Source organism: Myxocyprinus asiaticus, chromosome 43 (genome assembly GCF_019703515.2).
Source record: "Myxocyprinus asiaticus isolate MX2 ecotype Aquarium Trade chromosome 43, UBuf_Myxa_2, whole genome shotgun sequence".
Lineage (NCBI taxonomy): Eukaryota > Metazoa > Chordata > Actinopteri > Cypriniformes > Catostomidae > Myxocyprinus > Myxocyprinus asiaticus.
Window position 1 is genome coordinate 33,498,185 of NC_059386.1, and position 23,427 is coordinate 33,521,611.

A 23,427-nucleotide genomic window follows, 5' to 3' on the forward strand; every position below is an offset into this window, starting at 1 on the left:
GACGCCCTTGGCGACGAGAAAGGGGTCTTGAGCCACGCCGGGGCAGGATGTGCTGTAGAGCCTCCGTCTGCTTCTTCACCGCCGAGAACTGCTGGGCGAAGTCCTCGACAGTGTCACGGAACAGGCTGACATGGCAAATTGGGGCATCAAGGAACCGTGCCTTGTCAGCCTCTCTCATCTCGACCAGGTTGAGCCATAGGTGGCGCTCCTGGACCACCAGGGTGGACATCGCCTGCCCAAGAGACCAAGCAGTGACCTTTGTCACCCGGAGAGCAAGGTCAGTCGCCGAGCGCAGCTCCTGCATCAGTCCCGTGTCAGAACTACCCTTGTGCAGTTCTCTCAGCACCGTGGCTTGGTGCACTTGCAGGAGAGCCATGGCATGCAGGGCTGAGGCGGCCTGTCCAGCGGCACCGCAGGCCCTAGTCGCCAGAGATGACATAACCTTACAGGCGCTGGACGGGGGTCTCAGGCGGCCTTGCCAGGTGGTAGCGTTTTGCGGGCACAGGTGCACCACAACCACCTTATCCACCTGGGGGATTGCCGAGTACCCCCTGGCAGCCCCACCATCGAGGGTAGTGAGAGCGGAGGAGCTCAGAGACCGGGTCCAGGCAGTGAAAGGTGCCCGCCACAACCTCGTGAGCTCCTCATGTCCTCCAGGAAGAAAGGGACTGGGGCGGGGCATGGCTGTGAGTGGCGCTCCAGGCTCAGGAACCAATCGTCAGGCCACACCCGAAGGTGGGAGCCCAGTAGAGTCCTCAACATCAGACTGGACAGCCCGCTCTCCGATGCTGCAATCGAGAGCTCATCCACTTTGCGAGCACCTAAACGAGATCGCGAACTCGCCCTGAGATGAGCCGGCGGTCTTATCCCAGCAGGGCAAACGAGCTTACTGGGGAATGGGAGGTCCATATGGGAATTACCCGGCAGAATGGCTCCCACTGGGGTCCCCAAATTTCCCCCAGTACTAACTGACGCGGCCTCAAACCCGTAGGTAGAAGGACCGAGGCGGGGAGCCGCTAGGGTGGTCTTTCCTTCTAACGAACAGTGCCATGGTCATGCTCTCGCAGTGAGAACATGACCTGTCCACGAATGCTGTCTCCGCGAGGGCAGCGCCCAAGCACGTAAGACCGCGTTCGTGGCCATCGGAAGCGGAGAAGTAACGACCGCAACCAGGAAATACACAAAAGGAGAGGCATCTTTAAAAAGACGCTCTCCATTAATGCCACTCTTTTAAGAAGGGAAAATATACTCTTTTAGTAGGAAGAATATACTCTTTTAACTGCTGACTTCACCAGTGCAAGAGGGGGAGAAGCCATTGTAATGCACCGTAAATCCAACAGCTTTTCGAGGTGAATGGATTAGCAGAGTAATTCAGCTTGCTGAACACAACCGCTCGGCTCCGAAGAGAAAATCTGAATGAGTGGTTGCATACCAGCTCCTTTTATACCCGTATGTCCGGGGGAGTGGCATGCAAATTCCACTTGCCAATTCCCATTAGCCTTTTTTAAAAAAGCAGAGGTGTTTGGGGCTCCCAAGAGTGACCCCTAGTGTCACTACATTGACACAATGTCGAGTGAGTGACAGATAGGGAACGGCTTGTCTTGTGGGGTGTTCCCAGTATGCAGTGGTTAGTACCTACCAAAAGTCATCCAAGGAAGGACAACTGGTGAACTGGCAACAGAGTCATTGGTGCCCAAGGCTCATTGATGCATGTGGAGAGTGAAGGCTAGCCCATCTGGTCTGATCCCAGAAGAGCTACTGTAGCACAAATTGCTGAAAAACGTCATGTTGGCCATGATGAATAGGTGTCAGAACACACAGTGCATTGCAGCTTGCTGCGTATGGGGCTGTGTAGCTGCAGACCGGTCAGAGTGCCCATGCTGACCCCTGTCCACCACCGAAAGTGCCTACAATAGGCACATGAGCATCAGAATTGGACCATGGAGCAATGGAAGAAGGTGGCCTGGTCTGCTGAATCACGTTTTCTTTTAGATCATGTGGACGGCCGGGTCCGTGTGCATCGTTTACCTGGGGAAGAGATGGCAGCAGGATGCACTATGGGAAGAAGGCAGGCCTGTGGAGGCAGTGTGATGCTCTGGGCAATGTTTTGCTGGGAAACCTTGGGTCCTGGCATTCATGTGGTTGTTCCTTTGACACGTACCACCTACCTAAAGATTGTTGCAGGCTACGTACACCCCTTCATGGCAACAGTATTCCCTGATGGCAGTGGCCTATTTCAGAAGGATAATGCACTCTGCCACACTGCAAAAATTGTTCAGAAATGGTTTGAGGAACATGACAAAGAGTTCAAGGTGTTGACATGGCCTCCAAATTCCCCAGATCTCAATCTGATTGAGCATCTATGGGATGTGCTCCACCAACAAGTCCGATCCATGGAGGCCCCACCTCGCAACTTACAGGACTTAAAGGATCTGCTGCTAGCATCTTGGTGCCAGATACCACAGGACACCTTCAGAGGTCTTGTGTAGTCCATGCCTCGATGGGTCAGAGCTGTTTTGGCGAATGAGTGGGACCTACACAATATAAAGCAGGTGGTTTTAGTGTTGTGGCTGATCAGTGTGTGTTATATATATATATATATATATATATATATATATATATATATATATATATATATATATATATATATACTCTATATATATAAATTGTGATTTAGCATTTTGTCACACTACATCACTGCTTTCTGTACAAATTTGTTTGTTTCAGAATAAAAGATTCTGAGCTAGTGTTTCTACATTTAATTACTCCCCAACACTAGTGCAGATTAGCATTCTTATTCTTGCTGTAGAAGTGGATAGTTCACACTAATATCCACTATAGCGCCCCTTGTGGCAACTTTGAGAATGTAATGTATACTTACACTGTGTTTTGAATTGCGGCCTGACACACTTTGGAATGCAACTATGCTTGCATAGCAAGAAGCGTCTGCGTTCATGTACTTGCGTAGAGTAGCCTCTGTGTTTTGGCCTGTAAATTTGACCAAAATATAGTCGAAAACATAGTGATGAAATGCAATATTTAACTAAATATTTTGCCACAAAAAACAGACAGGAATCGTTAGTTTGACTGGTGATTAATTTACTTACAAGACCTTTCTGAACTAACCAATTCACTAAAATGTATCAGACCACCTAATGTAGCATACAATATGTAAAAAATAGCAATGTAGCATTTTGTCACACTACACCACTGCTTTCTGGAAAAAGTAGTTTGTTTTGGAAAAATCTTCATTGAGTATGTTTACATGCACATCAATATGCTGATAACTACCAAATATCAGCATATTTAAAAAATTGGACAGTGCAAAAAAAAAATAAAAAAAAAATTAAAAAAAATCTGGTTATGACTGTTACCCTGGTTCCTTGAAAGGAGGGGGCGAGACGGTGCATCCGTAACTGATGATATGGGAAACTCCTCCCAGAAGTGACTATTCTGAAGTTTCCCATAGCATCAGCTACTAACACAGCATCCAAGTGACCAGTTTGAAAGGAAACTGCATTTACATGAGATCTGAAATCATCTGGTTATTTTCTGCTTTTGATGTCAAAACATCAATAGTAATGCACACAACACTTGCTCACATGGGATTGGAACGCCGGGAAAGGTGTTTACATGCAGTGCGAAATTGGAGTAATGGGAGAAAATCTTGTATTTTGCTTAAACTGTTTTAGAAAAAGGAAAACCGTGTAAGGCATTTACATGACCTTATGTGTTGGCGGCTTATTAAGCATAACCACTAATAAGCTACTTTTAGTTAATTACTCCCCAACATTGGCGCAGATTAGTGTTCTTGTTGGGAAGTTCATCCAGTTTTCGATATGATTGATTCATTGAGAAAAACTGAAGACATCAAGGCTCTTCCCAAAAAAACGATGAGGCCCGTATTACAATTCAAGCAGGAATTCATAGGTCACCTGCCTGTCGCAGGAGTTGTAGAACTGACATATCCTAAACGATCACTGGAACTGATGAGAGGCAGAAGTGGAGGTTATTTGTCTTTTTGTCAGACTGTGTTTTCTAGCTCCGCCTTTAATGTCAATTTTTCCCCTACAGTCGAGGACTCTCCTGCTGGTGCTTCTTTAGATTTTCACAGATGTGTGTCTGGGAATGTGAGTGTGTTAGGCTCCCAAGGGAATATATAGACTTAAATCAATGATTCCTTAAATAACACTGACCCCTGAAGACCCAACATTACTCAACGCACAAACAAACATTAATTATGGCCCTTATGTCAGACAGATGCTAACGTTGTTTATCTTTCGCACAAAACAAATGCATTGTTCCAGTGAAGTAATTACAATCAACATGAAATCAAAATGGACCCTTTCTTAATACATAGTCCTGGTCTTATTGTGTTCAATTAGTCTTTTAACTAATTTCTTTTTTTTATCTTGTGTCAGTGCGTTTACATCTTGCAACGATTATCCTTCAGCAGACAATATGCAATGTCATGTAAATGCCTTAAACAGCTTTCCTTTATCGGTTTAAGGTTATAAACTTTTTAAGCATAAATAATTTAGCACAAGTAGATTTCTTACTATTACACTGATTTCGCATTGCATGTAAAAACATTTACAGGTGTTCTTACCGGCTTATCCAAGTGTTGTGCGCATGACTGTTTACGTTTTGATATCAAAAACAGCCAATAAGTCAATGATTTCAAAACGCAGTTTTCATACATTGTCAGATTTTTTGAATACGTAGATATTTTTGTAGTTATCAGCGTATTGGTGTGCATCTGTCCTCTTGTAACTTCTGGGATACCTTGACTGACAGATGAGTGATGAAACCACTGATTTATTCCCTGTGAACCCTGTAATACTTCACACAGAAGGTGCAAGTATGAGTGGATATTTCCACTTTCTGAAACACTCAGACTATCCAGTTAGAGATAAATAACCTGCAGGTCTAGGGCTGTATTTGTCAGCTCGCTGAAGGACGGCCATGCTAATGCCGTAGTTGTGTACATACAAATAGACATAATACGGCGTCTTCCTTGCAGTCCTGTTTTGCCTGTCACATTGAGTTCATCAAGGCCGTTTGGAGTAAAGAGAAAAGTCTCAATTGCTTAGAGCGTCTTGGCAATGACTGGAAACTAAAGTAGTTTCTGTGAATCTCCATGAATATTTTAGCTTATTCCTCCAGTGACGGAGGTGGCCCATGTTCTCCCACTGTAAGCTAATTCAGGTGCTTTGACATTTGCAGAGAGCTACGGTACAAATATGATTAATTTACCATCTGGGCCAGTAAAACGCCATAATGTTTAATGCAAAAAAATACATTTTAGTAAAAAAATGTCATACTCCTGGCAATTTAATATTTAAAGCTGCACTATGTAAGATTTTTTAGTTAAAAATGAACAAATTGCCATTATTATGTACATCGACAATCAGTGTTCAAAACAATGTCCTTACCTTACCCTGATTTGGCACGAAATCGCTGGTTTATGACGTTCATCCTTGCGTCATTACGTCATGTCTGCACACACAGGAAAGGAGTGCCGGCTGTCTCATGTTCCAGCTGGAGAAACTAACTACACTGTTCAACTCAGTTCAGTAACACTCACACAGTTCAGGGCAGCATCATTGCAGTCTAGATGGATGTTTATCTGTTCCCTTTCTGTCACTCACTCGACGTTGTGTCGATGTAGTGACACTAGGGGTCACACTTGGGAGCCCCAAACACCTCTGCTTTTTGAAAAAAGGCCAATGAGAATTGGCGAGTGGAATTTGCATGCTACTCCCCTGGACATACGGGCATAAAAGGAGCTTGTATGCAACCACTCATTCTGATTTTCTCATCATTCTCTTCTATTCATTGAGCTGAATTCATCCGCTGAGTTCATTCACCTCTCTCTGCTAGATTTTACGGTGCATTTCAGCGGCTTCTCCCCCTCTGCATCTGTGGTTTGCAGAGAACGCCCCTGGGCGCTTCGGCAGAACATTTAAAAGAGTATATTCAAAAAGAGTATATTTTCTTTCTGAAAGAGCGGCACACACGTAATGTCTTTTTAAAGACATGTCTTTTTAAAGATGCCTTTCTGTTTGTGTGTTATTCCTGGTTGCGGTCGTTATCGCTCTGCTTCCGACGGCCACGATCACTGTCTTACGTGTCTGGGCACTGCCCATGCGGAGACATCGTTCTTGGATGAGTCATGTCCTCATTGCGAGAATATGACCATGGCAATGTTGCGGTTGTGGCTTGCTTTCATAAGAAAGCAAGCCACCCCAGCGGCTCCCCGCACCGGTCCTTCTACCTACCGGTTTGAGGCCGCATTGTTTAGCACTGGGGGCGATTTGGGGACATCAATGGGATCACCTCCGCCGGGTATCCCCCCACGGACCTCCCATTCCTCAGCACGCTCGCTTGCCCCGATCGGGCTCTCGCACGAGACTGGCGGCTCGTTTCACCGCCAGTTCGACTTCTCGTTCGGAGCTCTGGAAAACAATGATTTATCGAGCGCAGCATCGGAGAGCGGGCTCATCCAGTCTGATGCAGAGGCTTCGGCTCGGCTTCCTCTTCGGGAATGGTCGCCCAGCCTCACGCCGACGTGGAAATGACGGACGTGCTTTCCCGGCGGCCGCGAGCGTCGGACTAGAGTGGAACCCTCCACTCTCCCCTGAACCCTCATGGCTCGAAGATCGGTTCCTGGGCACGGGGCACCGGCCACACCCCACCCCCGTTCCTTTCTTCCCGGAAGAGCATGAGGAGCTGACAAGATCATGGGAGGCACCTTTTACTGCCCGGTCCCGGTCTTTCAGCTCCCCCGCTCTTGCTAATACTCGGGGTATTCGGTGATCCCCAGATGGACAAGGCGCTCACATTGCACTTGTGTCCACAGAGCACTGCCACCTGGCTTTGGCGCCCGAAGCTCCCATCCGAGGCCTGTAGGTTTACGTCATCCCTGACAGCTAGAGCCTACGGTGCCACTGGACAAGCCGCCTCCGCCCTGCACAACTTGATCATCAGGTTCCTGAGAGGCGCTAGGAGGTTGAACCCCTCTAGACCGCGCCTCGTTCCCCCGTGGGACTTCTCTGTAGCCCTTCACGGTCTACAGGGAACTCCCATTGAGCCCTTGGAGTCAGCTGAGCTTAAGGCACTCTCTTTCAAGACTGCCCTCCTGACTGCGCTCACTTCTATCAAGAGGGTAGGGGACCTGCAAGCATTCTCTGTCAGCGAATTGTACCTGGAGTTCGGTCCGGGTTACTCTCACGTGATCCTGAGACCCCGAACAGGCTATGTGCCCAAGGTTCCCACGACCCCTTTTAGGGATCAGGTGGTGAACCTGCAAGTGCTGCCCCAGGAGGAGGCAGACCCAGCCTTGGCGTTGCTGTGTCCGGTGTGAGCTTTACGCATCTATTTGGATTTAGATGCTCCGAGCAGCTCTTTGTCTGCTTTGGTGGACAGCAGAAAGGAAGCGCTGTCTCCAAACAGAGGATCGCCGGCTGGGTCATTGATGCCATCGCTATGGCATATCAAGCTCAGGACGTGCCACCCCCTGCACGGTTACGAGCCCAATCTACCAGGAGTGTGGCAGCCTCCTGGGCCTTGGCCAGTAGCACCTCTTTGGCAGACATCTGCAGATCAGCGGGCTGGGCAACACCCAACACCTTTGCGAGGTTCTACAATCTCTGGGTTGAGTCGGTTTCATCCCATGTAGTAGCAGGCACCAGCAGGTAAGTTCCGAGACAGCTGGCCAGGTGTACCACTTGCGCATAGTGCCTTTCCCCTCCCTTGAGGGGAAGATGTGCACTCTTGACTCCCAGTAGTGTTCACAGACTGTGATCCCTGGATGAATTCCTCCTTAGCCCTGTGGCAGTCGAGTTTGCAGAGAAACTCGCTGCCGGCTCAGTAACTGCGCTGGTAAGGCCCTGTACTGAGGTAGGTGATCCGCATGCGGTGGTTCCCCATAGGTAACCCCATGTGTTAAATCTTCTGCAAAATCGTTTCCCTCTTGGTAAACTACGTCTTCCTTTAGCAAAGGGCCCTCTGCTCCAGTCGCCATGCTTGTAGAGACTCCTCCCCCCTTGAAGTTTGTATGACTTCTGAAATTGACTTCTTGTAATTGTTATATTGCATATTTAAGCATATTATTTTTACATTTAATAATGTATATTTTATCCCCATTTAACCTCTTAAATTTAAAATTGTAGTACAATTTAAACATTAATAGTAGATAAAACACTTGCAAATCATATTCTAAGATCTACTGGTGGTGGCTGAGGAGAGTCCCCTGTTCTCTATTTAAAAGTGATTTGAGCGTAGTGTCAGAAAAGCGATTTAAGTGTAAAATTCAATCAAATATGTAAATAAGAGTGTTGCAATTTTGTTGCTTAGGAGATCTGGCTGGAGTCAATCAGCACGCCCTGGATTTGAACTTGCAACTCCAGGGGTGGTAGTTAGTGTCGGTACTCGCTGAGCTACCCATGCCCCCCATCAAGGTGAACTTTTAAAGCAAGTTAAATGTTCTCCCAAAAAGGTTTTTAAGATTAGTGTTCTATGGAGTTTTAAATCAACAAAACCTACCTTCCCAACCTAAACCTTTAACATAAACCTAATCAATAGTGTAATAAAAAGCAAATGTGAGAAGATAGAACATTAACCTTAAAAAACTCAAATGTTTTTGTAGTTTTAAATAAACAACTGACGTCCCTACTATAAAATCTACAACTTACCCAATAGTGTTATAAAAGAAAATGTGAGATGAAAAACACAAAGCTTCTATGAAGATAGAACCGCTACAAAATTTCGACTCACGTGCTTTGCTTGAGTCGTACCCCGGTCTTCCGCGTTCACTGTCAGTTAAGCTACCGCTCAACTTAGTTGGAATAAGCTTGTAAATGTAGTTGGTTAAAATGTATCATCTTTCAAGTCATGTGTAATTGTAAAGGTGTTTTGATGTCATAAGATAGCACTGAGTGAGTAACAGAGCGAAAAATAAATGTTTATGAACTGATAATCTGCCGTTTTTCTTGTGATTTGTGTGAAAGTAAATAAAACTCACTGTTGTTGTAGCGCCTCTAGTGTTTATTTCACCAGAAAACAGCTACAATACATAGAACGAGGCAAGTAAAACTAATTTTACAAAAATGTAGATATAGTAACGTGATTCAATGAGACCAGGTTGTTTGAAACTGTGTATTTTAATGTATTTTGGCCCCATTCACTTCCATTGTAAACGTCTTTCTTAAAGCGAGTGGGGGGTGAGTCGAAATTATTTTCTTTGGTAATAAACATTATTCTTTAAATGCTTTCGATTGAGCTTAACTTGTATTGAACCCAGAACATTCCTTTAAGAATACCAAAAAGCACTTTAGCCATCATTAGCCACCATAGTCATTTTTTCTAGGATAATTTGTGGTTTTGACAAATCAGAAAAGTTGCTGTCGTCACACTGAACTACAATGGTTTTGACACCACAACATACCTGTATATCTACTTACACAAAACAGTATGGATGCCCACACATAATCAGCACCCGGAGAAATGCGTAGAGTGGTACGTCCCATCTGCCACCTTTTGAGTGTTCGTTTATGAGATATTTTGGCTAATTTTAGTATTTTCACCACTAGCAATAAGATTGTTGTAATTTCTGCTCTGTTTAACTAATTTTATCATGTTGAAATCCATTCTGCAATTTTCCCTCCAAAATTAGCACAGAAAAGTGTGCTTATTCGATGTGGGCCTGATAGTAAGCCAAAAGAAATCATTTTAATATAGTGCTTCTTGTGGTTTATTGCTTCTTTATAAAATGGCGGCAACAATTAATCAATAAATAATTTGATTAGTAACAGTAATTGAGAAACAGTGCTTCCATCAAGTAATATAGTTTATTAATATATAAATATTTGCTCTGACAACAATTCAATTTAATTACAATTCTTTACAGTGCCTAACATTACAATGCTTTGTGAAATCTGAAATTAGTTCATATTTCGATTTGATTAATTTGGAGCGATTCATAATTATTAAAGAAAATATGCAAAAAAAAAGATAAAACATTTATGGAGATATAAAAGCAATATAAACATAGTATATCGTAGTCTGGGAAGAAAGCAAAAACAATTAACTTAATTTGGTCAAATGGACGCAAACAGTTAATGAATAATGACACAGAAAGCCAAACTCTGTTGCATTTGTATTTTCTTAAAGTGCGCTTTTTTCCTTTCAATCTCACGTGCTCTTGCCCATGTAATCTAAGTTGGTATCTGTATCACATTGGGTATAAAAAGGTGCTGTAAGCAATTTTAGCCATTCTAGAATTTTCCCAAGGGTTAGGGTTAGAGTTAGGGTTGGATTAGCCACGCCCCCTTTTTCCAAAACCCGCACTCCAAAGATACCAGATGAGCTTTATTAAGATCAACATCGAGCAGGAGCGCATGTCAAAAACAACAGCAGCAAAATAGCGCCCCCAACTGACAACTGTTATGAGGAACATGGCATAAAAATTGCAGTAAGCCTCAATAATTCACTGCAACTACAATACTAACGCATAAAATGATTGACAGGCAGAAAGCGTCATTGTCCGTGGTCCATGGATTCATTTTTGTTTGCTGTTTACAGAGTCTAGAGCTGTCACAGAGACCAGTGAGATATCTCAGGACACTTATTTCATTAATATCTTTCAGGGAGTAGTAAAATGTTTTGAATACATTTCCATGAAAAAATCATTTACAGCATCTTTAATATAGTAATGACTATCAGTTGTTAAATTCCAGAAATGATGCATGAACATTTCTTTGTCAGATAGAGGCATCACGATTTTTACACCCCTATTCATTAACTGTTTTAATGGTTTGTAGTGACTGTGCTCATAAGTATACATTTCAGTTGATGTGCTCTCACTTGTCTTTTTTAAAACATCATCAAACATGGTTGATTCAATTGGGTTTTAGAGCCGGAACGATCCGTTTTCTAAATAGCTACTGATAAGTTCTGGTTGTTTTAAATTCTTTCCGTCATTCTAGATTTTAGTTGCTCGTAAACACAATTTATGAGTCATGTTCCATTGTCCATAGCATCCTCAAACTGTTAAGCCCACGCCCAACCGATAACCTATGCCTCCTTTTTCCCAGAATACACCTGCCAAACGGTTTGTGCGCACCAGTGGAAATTAGCCTGAAATCCCTCTCACTCTGTTTTCTCGAGGAACAAAGCATCGCATTCTGCCAGAAGCCGCAGGTGGAGGGTTTCTGTGAGGTGTATGCTGCAGAGCACACTTCTTTGTTCTGCGGCACACCGTGCCATTGAAACCATCTCTGTGATCTGCATCTCCACAGCTATTGCAAAAGACTATTTTAAACCCTCCGTCTCCCACCCGCCCCTCCCGACGTGACTCTGACTCAAATAATAACTGCACATATTACCTCATTGTGTTATGACAATTTTCATGATATTATACCGTCTCTCTCTCTAGACAGGAAACCAACCGAGCTTCATTTGCTAATTTCATCCTCTTGTTCAGTCACATGGTCACATTTTATGTGCCTTGGGTGTGAGATGTTGCTCAGACTATAAATGAAGCCCTTGATGCTTTGTGCTGGGGGCCACTGGCTTTCAACATGCCCATAAGCTTTCACTGGATGAGTCAAGCTACTCATATAATAATGAATTGTGCATTAGGGGTTTATTGTGAAAAGGGAAAAATAGAGGGGAAGAAAGTAATATATGCTACTTTAATTTGATAGTTGTTTTTTGTACTTTTGCTCAGGATGAATGCAATGAGCCTGAGAGCATGAAATATACATTATAGTGGTTGCAAGGCAGTACTGTGTTGATATTCCGCAAACATTTTGTTTAGGGTTTGTTCTAAAGCCCTAACCCTAATTACTGAACTTTTGCAATTAACAGCTTAAAGGAATTTATTGTTTCCACCCTGCAAAAATGCCTAGGTGACTATAGTGACCTAGGAAAGGCGTGTTCATTCGAATATCCCCGCCTCCACAACATGCATAATCATCGCAGTGAACTGATAGAGCGGTTGAGGTACTTGCATGACATGACCCTTTTAACAGATATTGTTTGTGGCACGATGTTGATTACTAAAAAAATATATATTCCACTTGCCCCATGTCTATTAAAAAAGAATTAATAATTTCGGTTAGAGTAAGGCACTTACAATGAAAGTGAATGGGGCTAGTCCATAAATGCAAAACTACACACCTTTTCAAAAGTATAGTAAAGCCACAAGACGTAAACATTATGTGTTAACATAATTTTACTGTTATGGACTGGCCTCTTTCACTTCCATTGTAAGTGCCTCACTGTAATCACAATTTTTGCTTCTTTTTATATATATATATATATATATATATATATATAAAAATGTCTCGCTGTTTTTTTTTTTCAGCGTCTTGCATGGGAACGCTGAATTTTTTAGACACCATGTTAATTTAAAAAGAACCTTTTAAAAACACATTGCAAAACACATGCGTTCTGTTCTATTCGTTGCACTGCGTCTAAATTTTTCCATCGCAAAAACGTGTTCGGTTTTGAATGGCATCTTAGGTATGATATTTTTGGTTGTTGTTATACGTCTACACAAATAAAGTTTGAAAATCTCCCACTGACTTACTTTTACTGAATGTTCAGTATTAAATATGTAACTGCGACAGCGCCATCATCATCGTAATATTTGCAAACTGGATTGCAAAACCAACATCTTTATCTATACTTATATATATATAATTTTTTTTTGTGTGGAAGTTATATGGGACAACCAGTCTCATAGAATGAACGTTACAATTACTACATTTTTGCAAACTTAGTTTTACGTGCTGCATTTTACGTTTCGCTGCAGTTTCTTGGTGGAATTTACAGTAGAGGTGCTACAAGAACACCTTTACACAAATCACTAATACAACGGCTTATTATGAACACTTATTTTTTGCTCTGTTACTCACACACTGCTATGTTATGATATCAAAACACTTTTACGCTAATGCATAATTTAAAAAACAACACATTTTAATGCTTGTATTACATACCCACCTACATTTACAAACTTATTCCTCCGTGATCAGCTTGCGCAATAGCTCACCTGGAAGAGTGTTGGACTTTGGACTCTGAGGACCGAAGCCTTGAGCCCAGCCAAACACACAAGCTGACACATGACCTGAAGTATCATAAAAGTGACACAAAATGATTTGGTCTCTCCAGAAAATGTGTTTTTCATGTCACATTTGCTTTTATAACACTATCGGTTGGGTTTAGGTGTTGGTTTAGGGTAAGGATGTCTGTTTTGTTTACCTCTCATTTGCTTTTAGTACACTATTGGTTATGTTTAGGTTAAAGTTTTAGGTTAGGGAGGTATGTTTTACTCATTAAAACCTCCATCTTACATTCACCTTAAAAAAGTGTCCGGTTATGACACTTTCAATCGCTTTTGGCACCCCTCGCTGAACATTTCACTGGGAAACTGAAGCACATAATTTAGTTTTGCCAAAATGTTGCCACGGTCACGTAAATTTCATGAGATTAGGTTGGTAAAATGAAACCATGCAAGATGCAAATGAATGGCACCATCTCTATTGCATGGAAGCCTCTCCTTATAAGTTTCGTGTTTACACTGACTGACTACTTATGCTAATAAAGTAGCAGTTTGGGAAATGCAAAACACAGAGACTTTGTTACCTTGCCTCCTCTGGCAGCATACTTTCTATCTCATTGTGGCACAGTTGAACAATCCCTATGGGACACACATGGGATGCTGCATAGATATCAGCAGAATTTATTGGAAAAAAAGTAATGTAAATACTGCCTGTTAGGTGATTCTCCAGAGCTGTTTGTGGCCAAGAAGGCATCAGAAAGTATTCCTGGGGAATTGAGGCTTAGGTCTAGTAGTCACTGTAAAAGTGTATATATTGCATTTTTTTTTTTTGTCCTTCTTTTTGTCAATCATCTGTCTTCCGGCCACCTTAGCTGCCCTTTGTAAACAGATAGCCTTGTAAAAAAGAGCCCGATCTAGATTTGATTTATTCTGGAGTATTTGCGCTTAGTTAAATGTGCCATAAATAATGATACACGGTAGAATGTTTGACATCTTAATAATTCATGACCACAAGCCCAGAAAATATGGTCAAGGCATTTTTTTGCTTGGTTTGTGAATTTTGAGGACAACATTTGACTGTTTTAAAAAGCTAAACTATACTTCCCCTCTCTGAAAATATTAAATATGGTTTATGAATGTGGTGGCTTAAATTGCAATAAATGCAGTTCAAAAATAGTACATGTAGTCCATATTTACATTTGTCTTTATTGAACATTTCTGAGTCTTTTTCACAAAGAAAATATATTTTGCTCTTTTGCAACATAAGCTATCTCTGGGTTGATACATTAAGACTGAATCCAAGCAAGAGCCCCAAGAGGTTTGAATTACTCTTTAAAGAAATGAATTGACTTAATTTGTGAATAAGTCTCGAGGTCATGCCTTTAATTAGAGCCACCAATTTTCTGCATATCTATTTATACTGTTTAGTGCTCTGTTGAATCTCTGGAAACCTGTCAAGAACAACAGTTTGGGTCATATTTTACCCCAAAAATCAAAATAAAGATACAAAAATTATGCTTTGCTAAGTTAAAATGACGTCTGTTTTAGGACTATTAAGACTTTTTGCATTCATTATTTTCATGATGATTAAGCCCCCCTCCTCCTTTTCTCATTACCATAAAGCAAGAAATTACTTATTTACTTATAAAAAGATATTACAGTAATGAGGATCTAATGAGAATCACCATTGAGAATTAAGGGAATTACATAAAAAGCTCAAAAGTATCCAGGCGCAAAATGGTAATGTGCTTAATTGTCATGAAAATAATGTCACAATACAAACATCTTATGGTCCTAAAATGGGCTTAATTTTATATTCTTTATGCAATATATATATATATATATATATATACTGTATATGTATATATATCAAGGGCGTCCCCTGCACTCTTTAAAAAGGTGATTTTTGTCCCCTGCACTTTTCCAAGCCAAACCCATACCAAGTCCAAATGGTGGATTTGTCTACAGTATTCTTTGCGTTTTGTTACTTTGGGCTGATTGAGTGACCATCCAGCCAATCACAGGTGAGTTTCATGAGCCGAAACAACCCTTACGTAACAGTCAGACTGTCTAATCAACGTGGCTCTGTTCATTTCTACAAAGTTGCTTTCAACAATGCACATTTATCCATGTTTTTTTTATCAGCGTTGACGTTGATCTGAATGAATAATCTAGAGATGAGGAACACACAAACAAGAGTTATTTATTGGCATATCGTTCTTGATTGGCAGCATTACGTGAAATGCACTGCAGAAAAACAACAAAGGACAATCCTTATTTTAAGCACACATTGTAAGTGGAGTTTATATCAGCGCATGAGTCTTCATTAAGTTATGCTTTTTACATTATGTTTGTGAGGTAATAGTTTTATCGGTTGTTTTTGCCAATTTAAGCAGATTACTAGATCTGTGTTAAATATGTAAAGCTATTTTTAATATCAGCTCCTGTTTATATCTCTATGTTGGTGTCCAGTCAATAAACTGTAGGACAAATGAGAGATCTGCTGTGTTCTTAGAACACATTTTACTGAAGTGAATAGATATGTAGACACGCTATTTTATACATGAAAACATACGGACGTTATTGAAACTCATTATAATTATTATAAGACCATTATTGCTGTCTTTTGATGAAAGTCATGCTCAGCAGCTCACAAACTGTAGGGAAATGATAGATTTTCTTTGTTCTTATAATGCTTAAATCCTCTACTAAAGTATCTTTGTAGGCCTGTAGACATACAGATTTTAAAGGATTAAAATTTTCTTTTGATCGTTGACTCATTTCACACAAGACACTCATTTGTCATCACCTTCTGACATCACCAGAAATGGTCACTGAATCATTAAATGGATCAGAACGAATTTTGTTGAACGTAGTCAAAATACCCGAGCCACTTGGATACATTTAAATCCCACAATGCTCAATCACAGACTAAAAAATAAAATTGTGCATATTTTTGCAGCTAATTTTGCAATTATTTTGCAATACCTGAATATTTTAAATACCATAAATATTAAAAGTAAATAATATGTATATATATATATATATATATATATATATATATATATATATATATATATATATATATATATATATGTATTTGTTTTTTAAATTGTATTCCCTTTTCTCCCAATTTGGAATGCTCAGTTCCCACTACTTAGTAGGTCCTCGTGGTGGCGCGGTTACTCACCTCATTCCGGGTGGCGGAGGACAAGTCTCAGTTGCCTCCGCTTCTGAGACGTCAATCCATGCATCTTATCACGTGGCTCATTGTGCATGACACCACGGAGAGCCACAGCACGTGGAAGCTCATGCTACTCTCCGCGACCCATGCACAACTTACCACACACCCCATTGAGAGCGAGAACCACTAATCGCGCAACGAGGAGGTTACCCCATGTGATTCTACCCTCCCTAGCAACCGGGCCAATTTGGTTGCTTAGGAGACCTGGCTGGAGTCACTCAGGAATAAAACTCGCAATTCCAGGGGTGGTAGTCAGTGTCAGTATTCGCTGAGCTACCCAGGCCCCTAATAATACGCATATATTAATATAATAATTATATTATACATATATATGAATGTATACTTTAATATATTAATACTGCACTGGAAGTGTTGGGTCTGTACAAGCCACCTACTGACAGCTGTGTCCCCCCCACTTTTAAAATGACTGCTACGCCCCTGATATATATATATATATATATATATGTAATATACACACTACCGGTCAAAAGTTTTGAAACACTTGACTGAAATGTTTCTCATGATCTTAAAAATCTTTTGATCTGAAGGTGTATGCTTAAATGTTTGAAATTAGTTTTGTAGACAAAAATATAATTGTGCCACCATATTAATTTATTTCATTATAAAACTAAAATTTAATTAAATTTTTTTTTTTTTTTAAATTGATGACTTGGAACAAATAATAAAGAAAAGCAGCCAATAAGTGCCCAACATAAATGGGAACTCCTTCAGTACTGTTTAAAAAGCATCCCAGGGTGATACCTCAAGAAGTTGTTTGAGAAAATGTCAAGAGTACATGTCTGCAAATTCTAGACAAAGGGTGACTACTTTGAAGATGCTAAAATATAACACGGTTTTGATTTATTTTGGATTTTGTTTAGTCACAACATAATTCCCATAGTTCCATTTATGTTATTCCATAGTTGTGATGACTTTACTATTATTCTAAAATGTGGAGAAAAAAAAAATTATAATAAAGAATGAGTGAGTGTTTCAAAACTTTTGACCGGTAGTGTGCGTGTGTATATATATATGAAATTGGACCATTACATGTTTTTGTGAGGTTCACATCATTTTAGGATTTACAGCGTTACGTCTTCATAGTAACAAAGTTGTAAAATTGGACGTGACTTAGAAAGAAAAGGTTAGCAAGTGATTTTTTCACACTAAAATCATGTTAACACATATTGTGGTAGCACTTTATTTTACAGTACTGTTCTACATTTACATACTGTATAATTACAACATCTATAGTAATTACAAAGTACTAACCCTAAACCTAACTCTAACCCTAACCTTAACCATATAAAGTGCATGTAGTTACCTAATGTTTCTCCGTACTTTCTTGGATAAGTACACTGAAAGTTTAGTGAAAGCAGATATACTGTAAAATAAAGTGCAACCCATATTGTTTATGTCTTGTGGCTATACTTTTGAAACAATGAGTATTTTAACGGTTACGGATTGGCCCCATTCACTACCGTTGTAAGTGCCTGCTTGTAAAGCCCAAAGGATACTTCGGCTTTGACGCAAACGCTTAAGGCCCATTCACACGCCGGCAACATTGCGCGACAAAACAACACAATCCTCTTCACTTTCAATGAGAGCAGATTGACTTCCGCCGACACGAGCTGCAGTGACCCTTGGCAACGGAGGTCACTGTGGCAAGCGAGAAGACAAAGCTGAGAAAATGTGAACTTTATGCAAATGACGAGTGATATTCAGGAGCGACTACCAATGAGAGTGAAGACAACGGAGCTCACATCATCCGTCTGCAGGCAGTATGTGTGCGAGATACTGAAGTCGAGAGCAGGCAAGACGGAGAAGTTAAACATTTCTGTGAGTGATTTCACTGTTCTATATCATTTGTCTGTAACCACATACATGGATATAGCCTAATAAAAATGCATGGAAAACCACTCGATTCATACACCGATAGATTGTTCATCTTGTTCATGATGTACTGCATTGAGCACTGCTGCAGGTTATATAAAAACTCTCTCCCCTGCAAAATTGTAATTTTTAGAAGCAACAGAACTGATTCGTTGTCATATTAGAATGAAATCATAGTTTTCCCGACAGTTTATTCTGTAATGAGAATTTCCAAAGCTACTACAGCCAGACGTGCAGTCCACCAATAACATTAAAGTAGGAACACCCACAAGTGACACAGATCACAGAGTCTAGCGACACCAAGGAACAGTGTTGTTTGCGATGTGAATGGAGCTTTAGTGTCTTTGTACAGACCGAAGTATACTTTGGGCTTAACCCAGATTTTTGCTTTTATTAAAGGAAAGGAGGGACAAGTCGACATAAATTTTTGTGGAAATCAACATTATGTCACAAATGCTGTCCATTGAGCTTAACTTGTATTGAACCCAGAATATTCCTTTAAGTATAAGCACATTTTGAGAGATTCTGAGATATTTCAGCAAGGAAATTTGAGGATGTCACACATTTCTTTTAGAATACTGACACATGATGCATACTGATGTGTTTCATGAAGCTTGCCCAGTTTCAGCCGACCCACAAAAAACTGCCTGTTCATATAGGAAATTTTTATAGTTTTCTGGCACTTAGCCATTTATTTGAATACATCGCATTCCATTGGAGGAGTAAAAACTATCATAAACCCTAGGTTGCTAGTTCAATTCCCACAGTCACCACCATTGTGTCCTTGAGCAAGGCACTTAACTCCAGGTTGCTTTGAGGGGACTGTCCCTGTAATAAATGCACTGTAAGTCACTTTGTATAAAAGTGTCTGCCAAATGCATAATTGAAACACTTCTGAGGGGCCATTTACTCAAAACCGCCTGCCCAGTTTGTGTATTTTCTATTCCGCACAGCTCAGTAGAAGACCAAACACTAGTAAATGCTAAGTTTGTGTTTGTGTGTTGTGCCAGGTGTGTGATGGGTCCCCAGGGTCCCCGGAAGCAGATGCAGAGGAGGGAGTCGCTCCAGGCATGGAGCACTTCCAAGTGCGCAGACGTTCCAGCCGCAGCCTGCAGCTGCCCCCGCTGGTCTTCCGTCTAGCTGAGCAACATGACTGGAACAGCAAAGAGAACGAGCCAATCGCCCGTCCCACCACCCTGGCACTGCGCATCCCCCCAACCATCGCCATCACCTCTGCTGAAGCTGGCGGGTGAGTAAAAAACATCAGATTTTTTTTTGTGGATACACAATATGCTGGGGAGCTTATTCGTGTCGGCCAATATTGCTGTTTTTTATTGATATTGGTCGGATAAGGTCAATATTGTGCAACCTTCAAGTCCTTCTGGGTAGGACTGTTAAGCAATCAGTGTTTTTTTTACACCGGAACCGTATAATTTTCATGATTTTCTGTTCCGTTAACAGTTCCTGAATGTGCAATTTTCTACCGATGCGGACAGCAGACTGTATAGTCCTGTATAGTTTCCCGAGCGAATGACTCTTATAAGCTGGTACTTTTTTCAGATTAACATTTTTATTGGTTGCTCCTCAAGCATGACACATAACACAACAAAACATCAATGTACAGAGACAACCATTATCCCCCTTAAACCCCATTATATCCCTTCCCCCCTCCCAATCAACAACCCCACCCCGACTCCCAACAAACATCCCTGTGGCCAAGCCCGAGTACACACGCAGATAAAAATAAAATAAAAATAAAAATAAATAAATAAATATATTTAAAATAAATAAATACACACATTTAAAACAATAAGTCCCTCTCCACTGCCCCTCCCCGAGAGCCCTCCAAAAATGCCAAAAAAGCTGCCCCACTTTTTTTCAAACAACTCCAGGTTGCCTAGCCTTCTATACGACACCTCCTCAAATGCCGCCACCCTCCCCATCTCTGTGCACCGCTCCTGAAATGAGGGCGCTCCAGCCGACTTCCATCCCCTAAGGATGACCTGTCTGCCAATCATAACATCGGCTAGGACCCAATTTTGTATGTGCTTATCCACTATATTAATGACCTCCCCATCGCCTAAAATACAGGGTCTGGGGTAACATGAAATTTGAGTGCCCAATACGTCACACATAAAACTCTGAACCCTCAACCAAAATTCTTGGATCTTAACATCCCCCCAAAAAACCTGGGTTGTGTCCCCATCTTCTGATTGGCATCGCCAGCAGGTGGGTGTGTCTTTAAGACCAAGCCTATACAATCTAGAGGGGGTCCAATAGAATCGATGTAAAATCTTAAATTGCATAAGGCACACCCTTATATAATTGGTTCTTTTGTATCTACAGTGCGAAACTCACAGTGTGACCAGTATAGTACATTTCCTGAACAAATGACTCTAATGAGCTGGTTCTGTTAAATCTACAGAACGCAACATACAGCGCCACCAATATAGTCTGATTCCTGAATGACTGACTCTTATGAGCCGAATTTTTCCAGTGAATCAAAACAATGCAGTGTGACCACTGAAGTGCATTTCCTAAACAAGAGAACTTGAGAACTGTCTCTTTATAGTGAATTTAAAACATAATGTGTTACATTTATTTCTATAATTGTTATATCTGTTCTGTCGAAATCTGAAATGATCTCATGATTTGGTAACAGGTGCTGAGGGCAGTAAATGCAATAAGAATTGCTTTTCTCATTTCCAAATATTTCTTCCTCAAATGTACTATAACAATCGTTAATGGAACCGTAAAAAAAAAACCAAAGAAAGTTTTTCACTGGTAGCTACAACATTCTGGTGTTCATATTCACTCCAAAAAATGATCTTTCTGACATGACTTAAAGGCAGTTATTGGAATCAGACATCAGCCCTTATTTTAACTGTATATTTTTCCTAAGCCAGGTTACTGAAGTACTAAACAGTTAATTATTAATCTTTTCCGTTGTATATTATAATGTTTTAATGCCTGATTTTACCTGAAGCATGTAAAATATGATTTTAAATGCTGTTTTTATTCAGACAATATAGATGTATAATATTGACAATCATTGGTTATCAGTGACAACATTATCTTATTAAAATTTGTTTTTTAAAATATATATTGTTGGAGCCTTTGTGACACACTTACATCTCAACGGTGGCATTATCTTCATTTGAAAATATGTAAGAATGAAATGGGTATGGTAATCAAATTTACTCCTTCACGTGACTTTGGCAAAGATTGGCTTCACTAGTAGCTCTTCAGATCCTGTTCGGTGTGTGAGAAGGTCTTTGTTGGAGAGGCCTGATTAGAACATACTTTGTCGTTTTGTCCAGTGTCATCCCATCACTGTTCGTCTGTCACTTATCTTCCATGCTGCCTGTTCCATCTTTGATGGACTCTTTAAAGAGGCGCAGCTGAAGGGTGTCTCTCTAGGCCCGCAAGCACATGGATGAAAGAGAATTTGTGGCTTAAGATGAGTTTCTCTTAAACTATACAGTGAAACTGATGCTCAGATATGGATCGGGCCCTTACTAAGGAATAGTAAGGAATAGTAAGTCATATTGTTTAGAAAATGTTACAGCACACCTCTCCTCAACAATCAGCACAATTTGAGGTGTATTTCCTGTTTGTAGCACAAAGTGTGATGGATGATTAATCCCTAGTATGAGCAATAGTAATAGCGATGCTTACCTTAGCAAGCACCAATAATTAGATTAGGACTGTCAATCGATAAATGCTTTTAATCAAATTAATTACATTAAATGCTGTTTAATTAGAGGAATATTCCAGGTTCAATACATGTTAAGCTCAATCGACAGCATTTGTGGCAAAATATTGATTACCTCAAAAATGTATTTCGACTTGTCTCTCCTTTCTTTAACAAAAGCAAAAATCTGGGTTACAGTGAGGCACTTACAATGGAAGTGAATGGGGCCAATCCATAAACGTTAAAATACTCAAAAGTATAGCCACAATACATAAACAATATGCGTGTTAACATGATGTTAGTGTGATACAATCGCATACTAACCTTTTCTGTGTTAAATTATAGCCAGTTTTACAACTTCATTGCCATTACGATGCAATGTCAACAAACCTTAAAATGACTGTAAAAATTACAATCTAAACAACTTTACAGCTCAAATAATACATGAGATTTAACAGAAGAATGAATGTAAGTGCTTTTATAAAATTATAAGCTTCACATTTCTGCATTTAAACCCTCCAAAAATTGGCCCCATTTACTTCCATTGTAAGAGCCTCACTGTAACCTCGATTTTGTTTTTTTGTTTTAAAAGAAAAGGACAGACGAGTCGATATTATTTTTATGTAATAAATATAATACTAAAGATAATTTAAAGTCATCACATTATTGTGGCAGACAAGTAAAGCATTGATTAGACAATACATAAAGACAATATATTGTTAGTTTTATTTCCATATCATTAAACATAGGGAAAATTCCTTTTTGTTAGGAGGGGGCATGATTGCATAATTTTTTAATGTGTTATTTGTACATTAAATTATAAATTAACATGCTATATCATCAGTCTTAGTTTAGATTTTTTCTGTTTAGATTATTTGGACTGTGATATCTTGCTTGTAGGGGCTAGATGCAATTTTTTTCAGGGCAAAATAATATCAGCATCATGCAGCATCATGAATATTTCATTAGGTAACATAGTGACTTCATCTTTATAGAGCGGTTTCTGCATTTTAAACATTCTACATGGGCAGTTTTAACTTGTTTGCTTAGTAGTTTTACAGAAAGCTGAAAACCACCCTCCAGCATTTTTGACTCAGTTCAACATTGGCTGCCAGCGTAAATGCATTCATGCACTCTCTTCAAACATGGCCTTATTCTATAACAGAGAAAAATCTGAGGCACCCCGCCATCCACAATCAATTTTGTCCAGTAGCTATTCATCAAAAAGCTACGTCATCTCGGAGCTAAAATTTTATTTTTTAGGCCAAACTAGTAGAACACTGATTTAGTGAGCCAATCAAACTTTATTGACTGGGTACAATCATTCTTCCATTAACGTCTAATATTTTCTGAGGTTATGTGAATAGATGGACACTCAGTTTATATCCAAGCAGAGAAGCACAATCAGACCTCTTCATGTTGTTGGGAATGAGAAATTAATTTCCTGTCAGGTTCTGATTTACAGACATCCAGTTTATATATCAATATGTTTTATTAGATGGTGAAGCATATCAGAAAAAAAGTCAT

The 23,427-nt window shown here is 40.3% G+C and overlaps 2 protein-coding genes across 2 annotated transcripts in view; both read left to right on the forward strand.

The window, feature by feature from the left end:
* LOC127433694 (membrane-associated phosphatidylinositol transfer protein 2-like) overlaps positions 1-23,427 on the forward strand; it is a 694,725-nt gene that overhangs the window by 413,171 nt on the left and 258,127 nt on the right. The gene's annotated exons all lie outside the window — the stretch shown is intronic.
* The window catches only part of LOC127433700 (cAMP-specific 3',5'-cyclic phosphodiesterase 4D-like), a 330,842-nt gene that overhangs the window by 43,454 nt on the left and 263,961 nt on the right, over positions 1-23,427 (forward strand). The window contains exon 3 of the mRNA XM_051685814.1: positions 19,217-19,455. Within this exon, the coding sequence (XP_051541774.1) occupies positions 19,217-19,455 (239 nt within the window). The remainder of the gene's footprint in view (positions 1-19,216; positions 19,456-23,427) is intronic.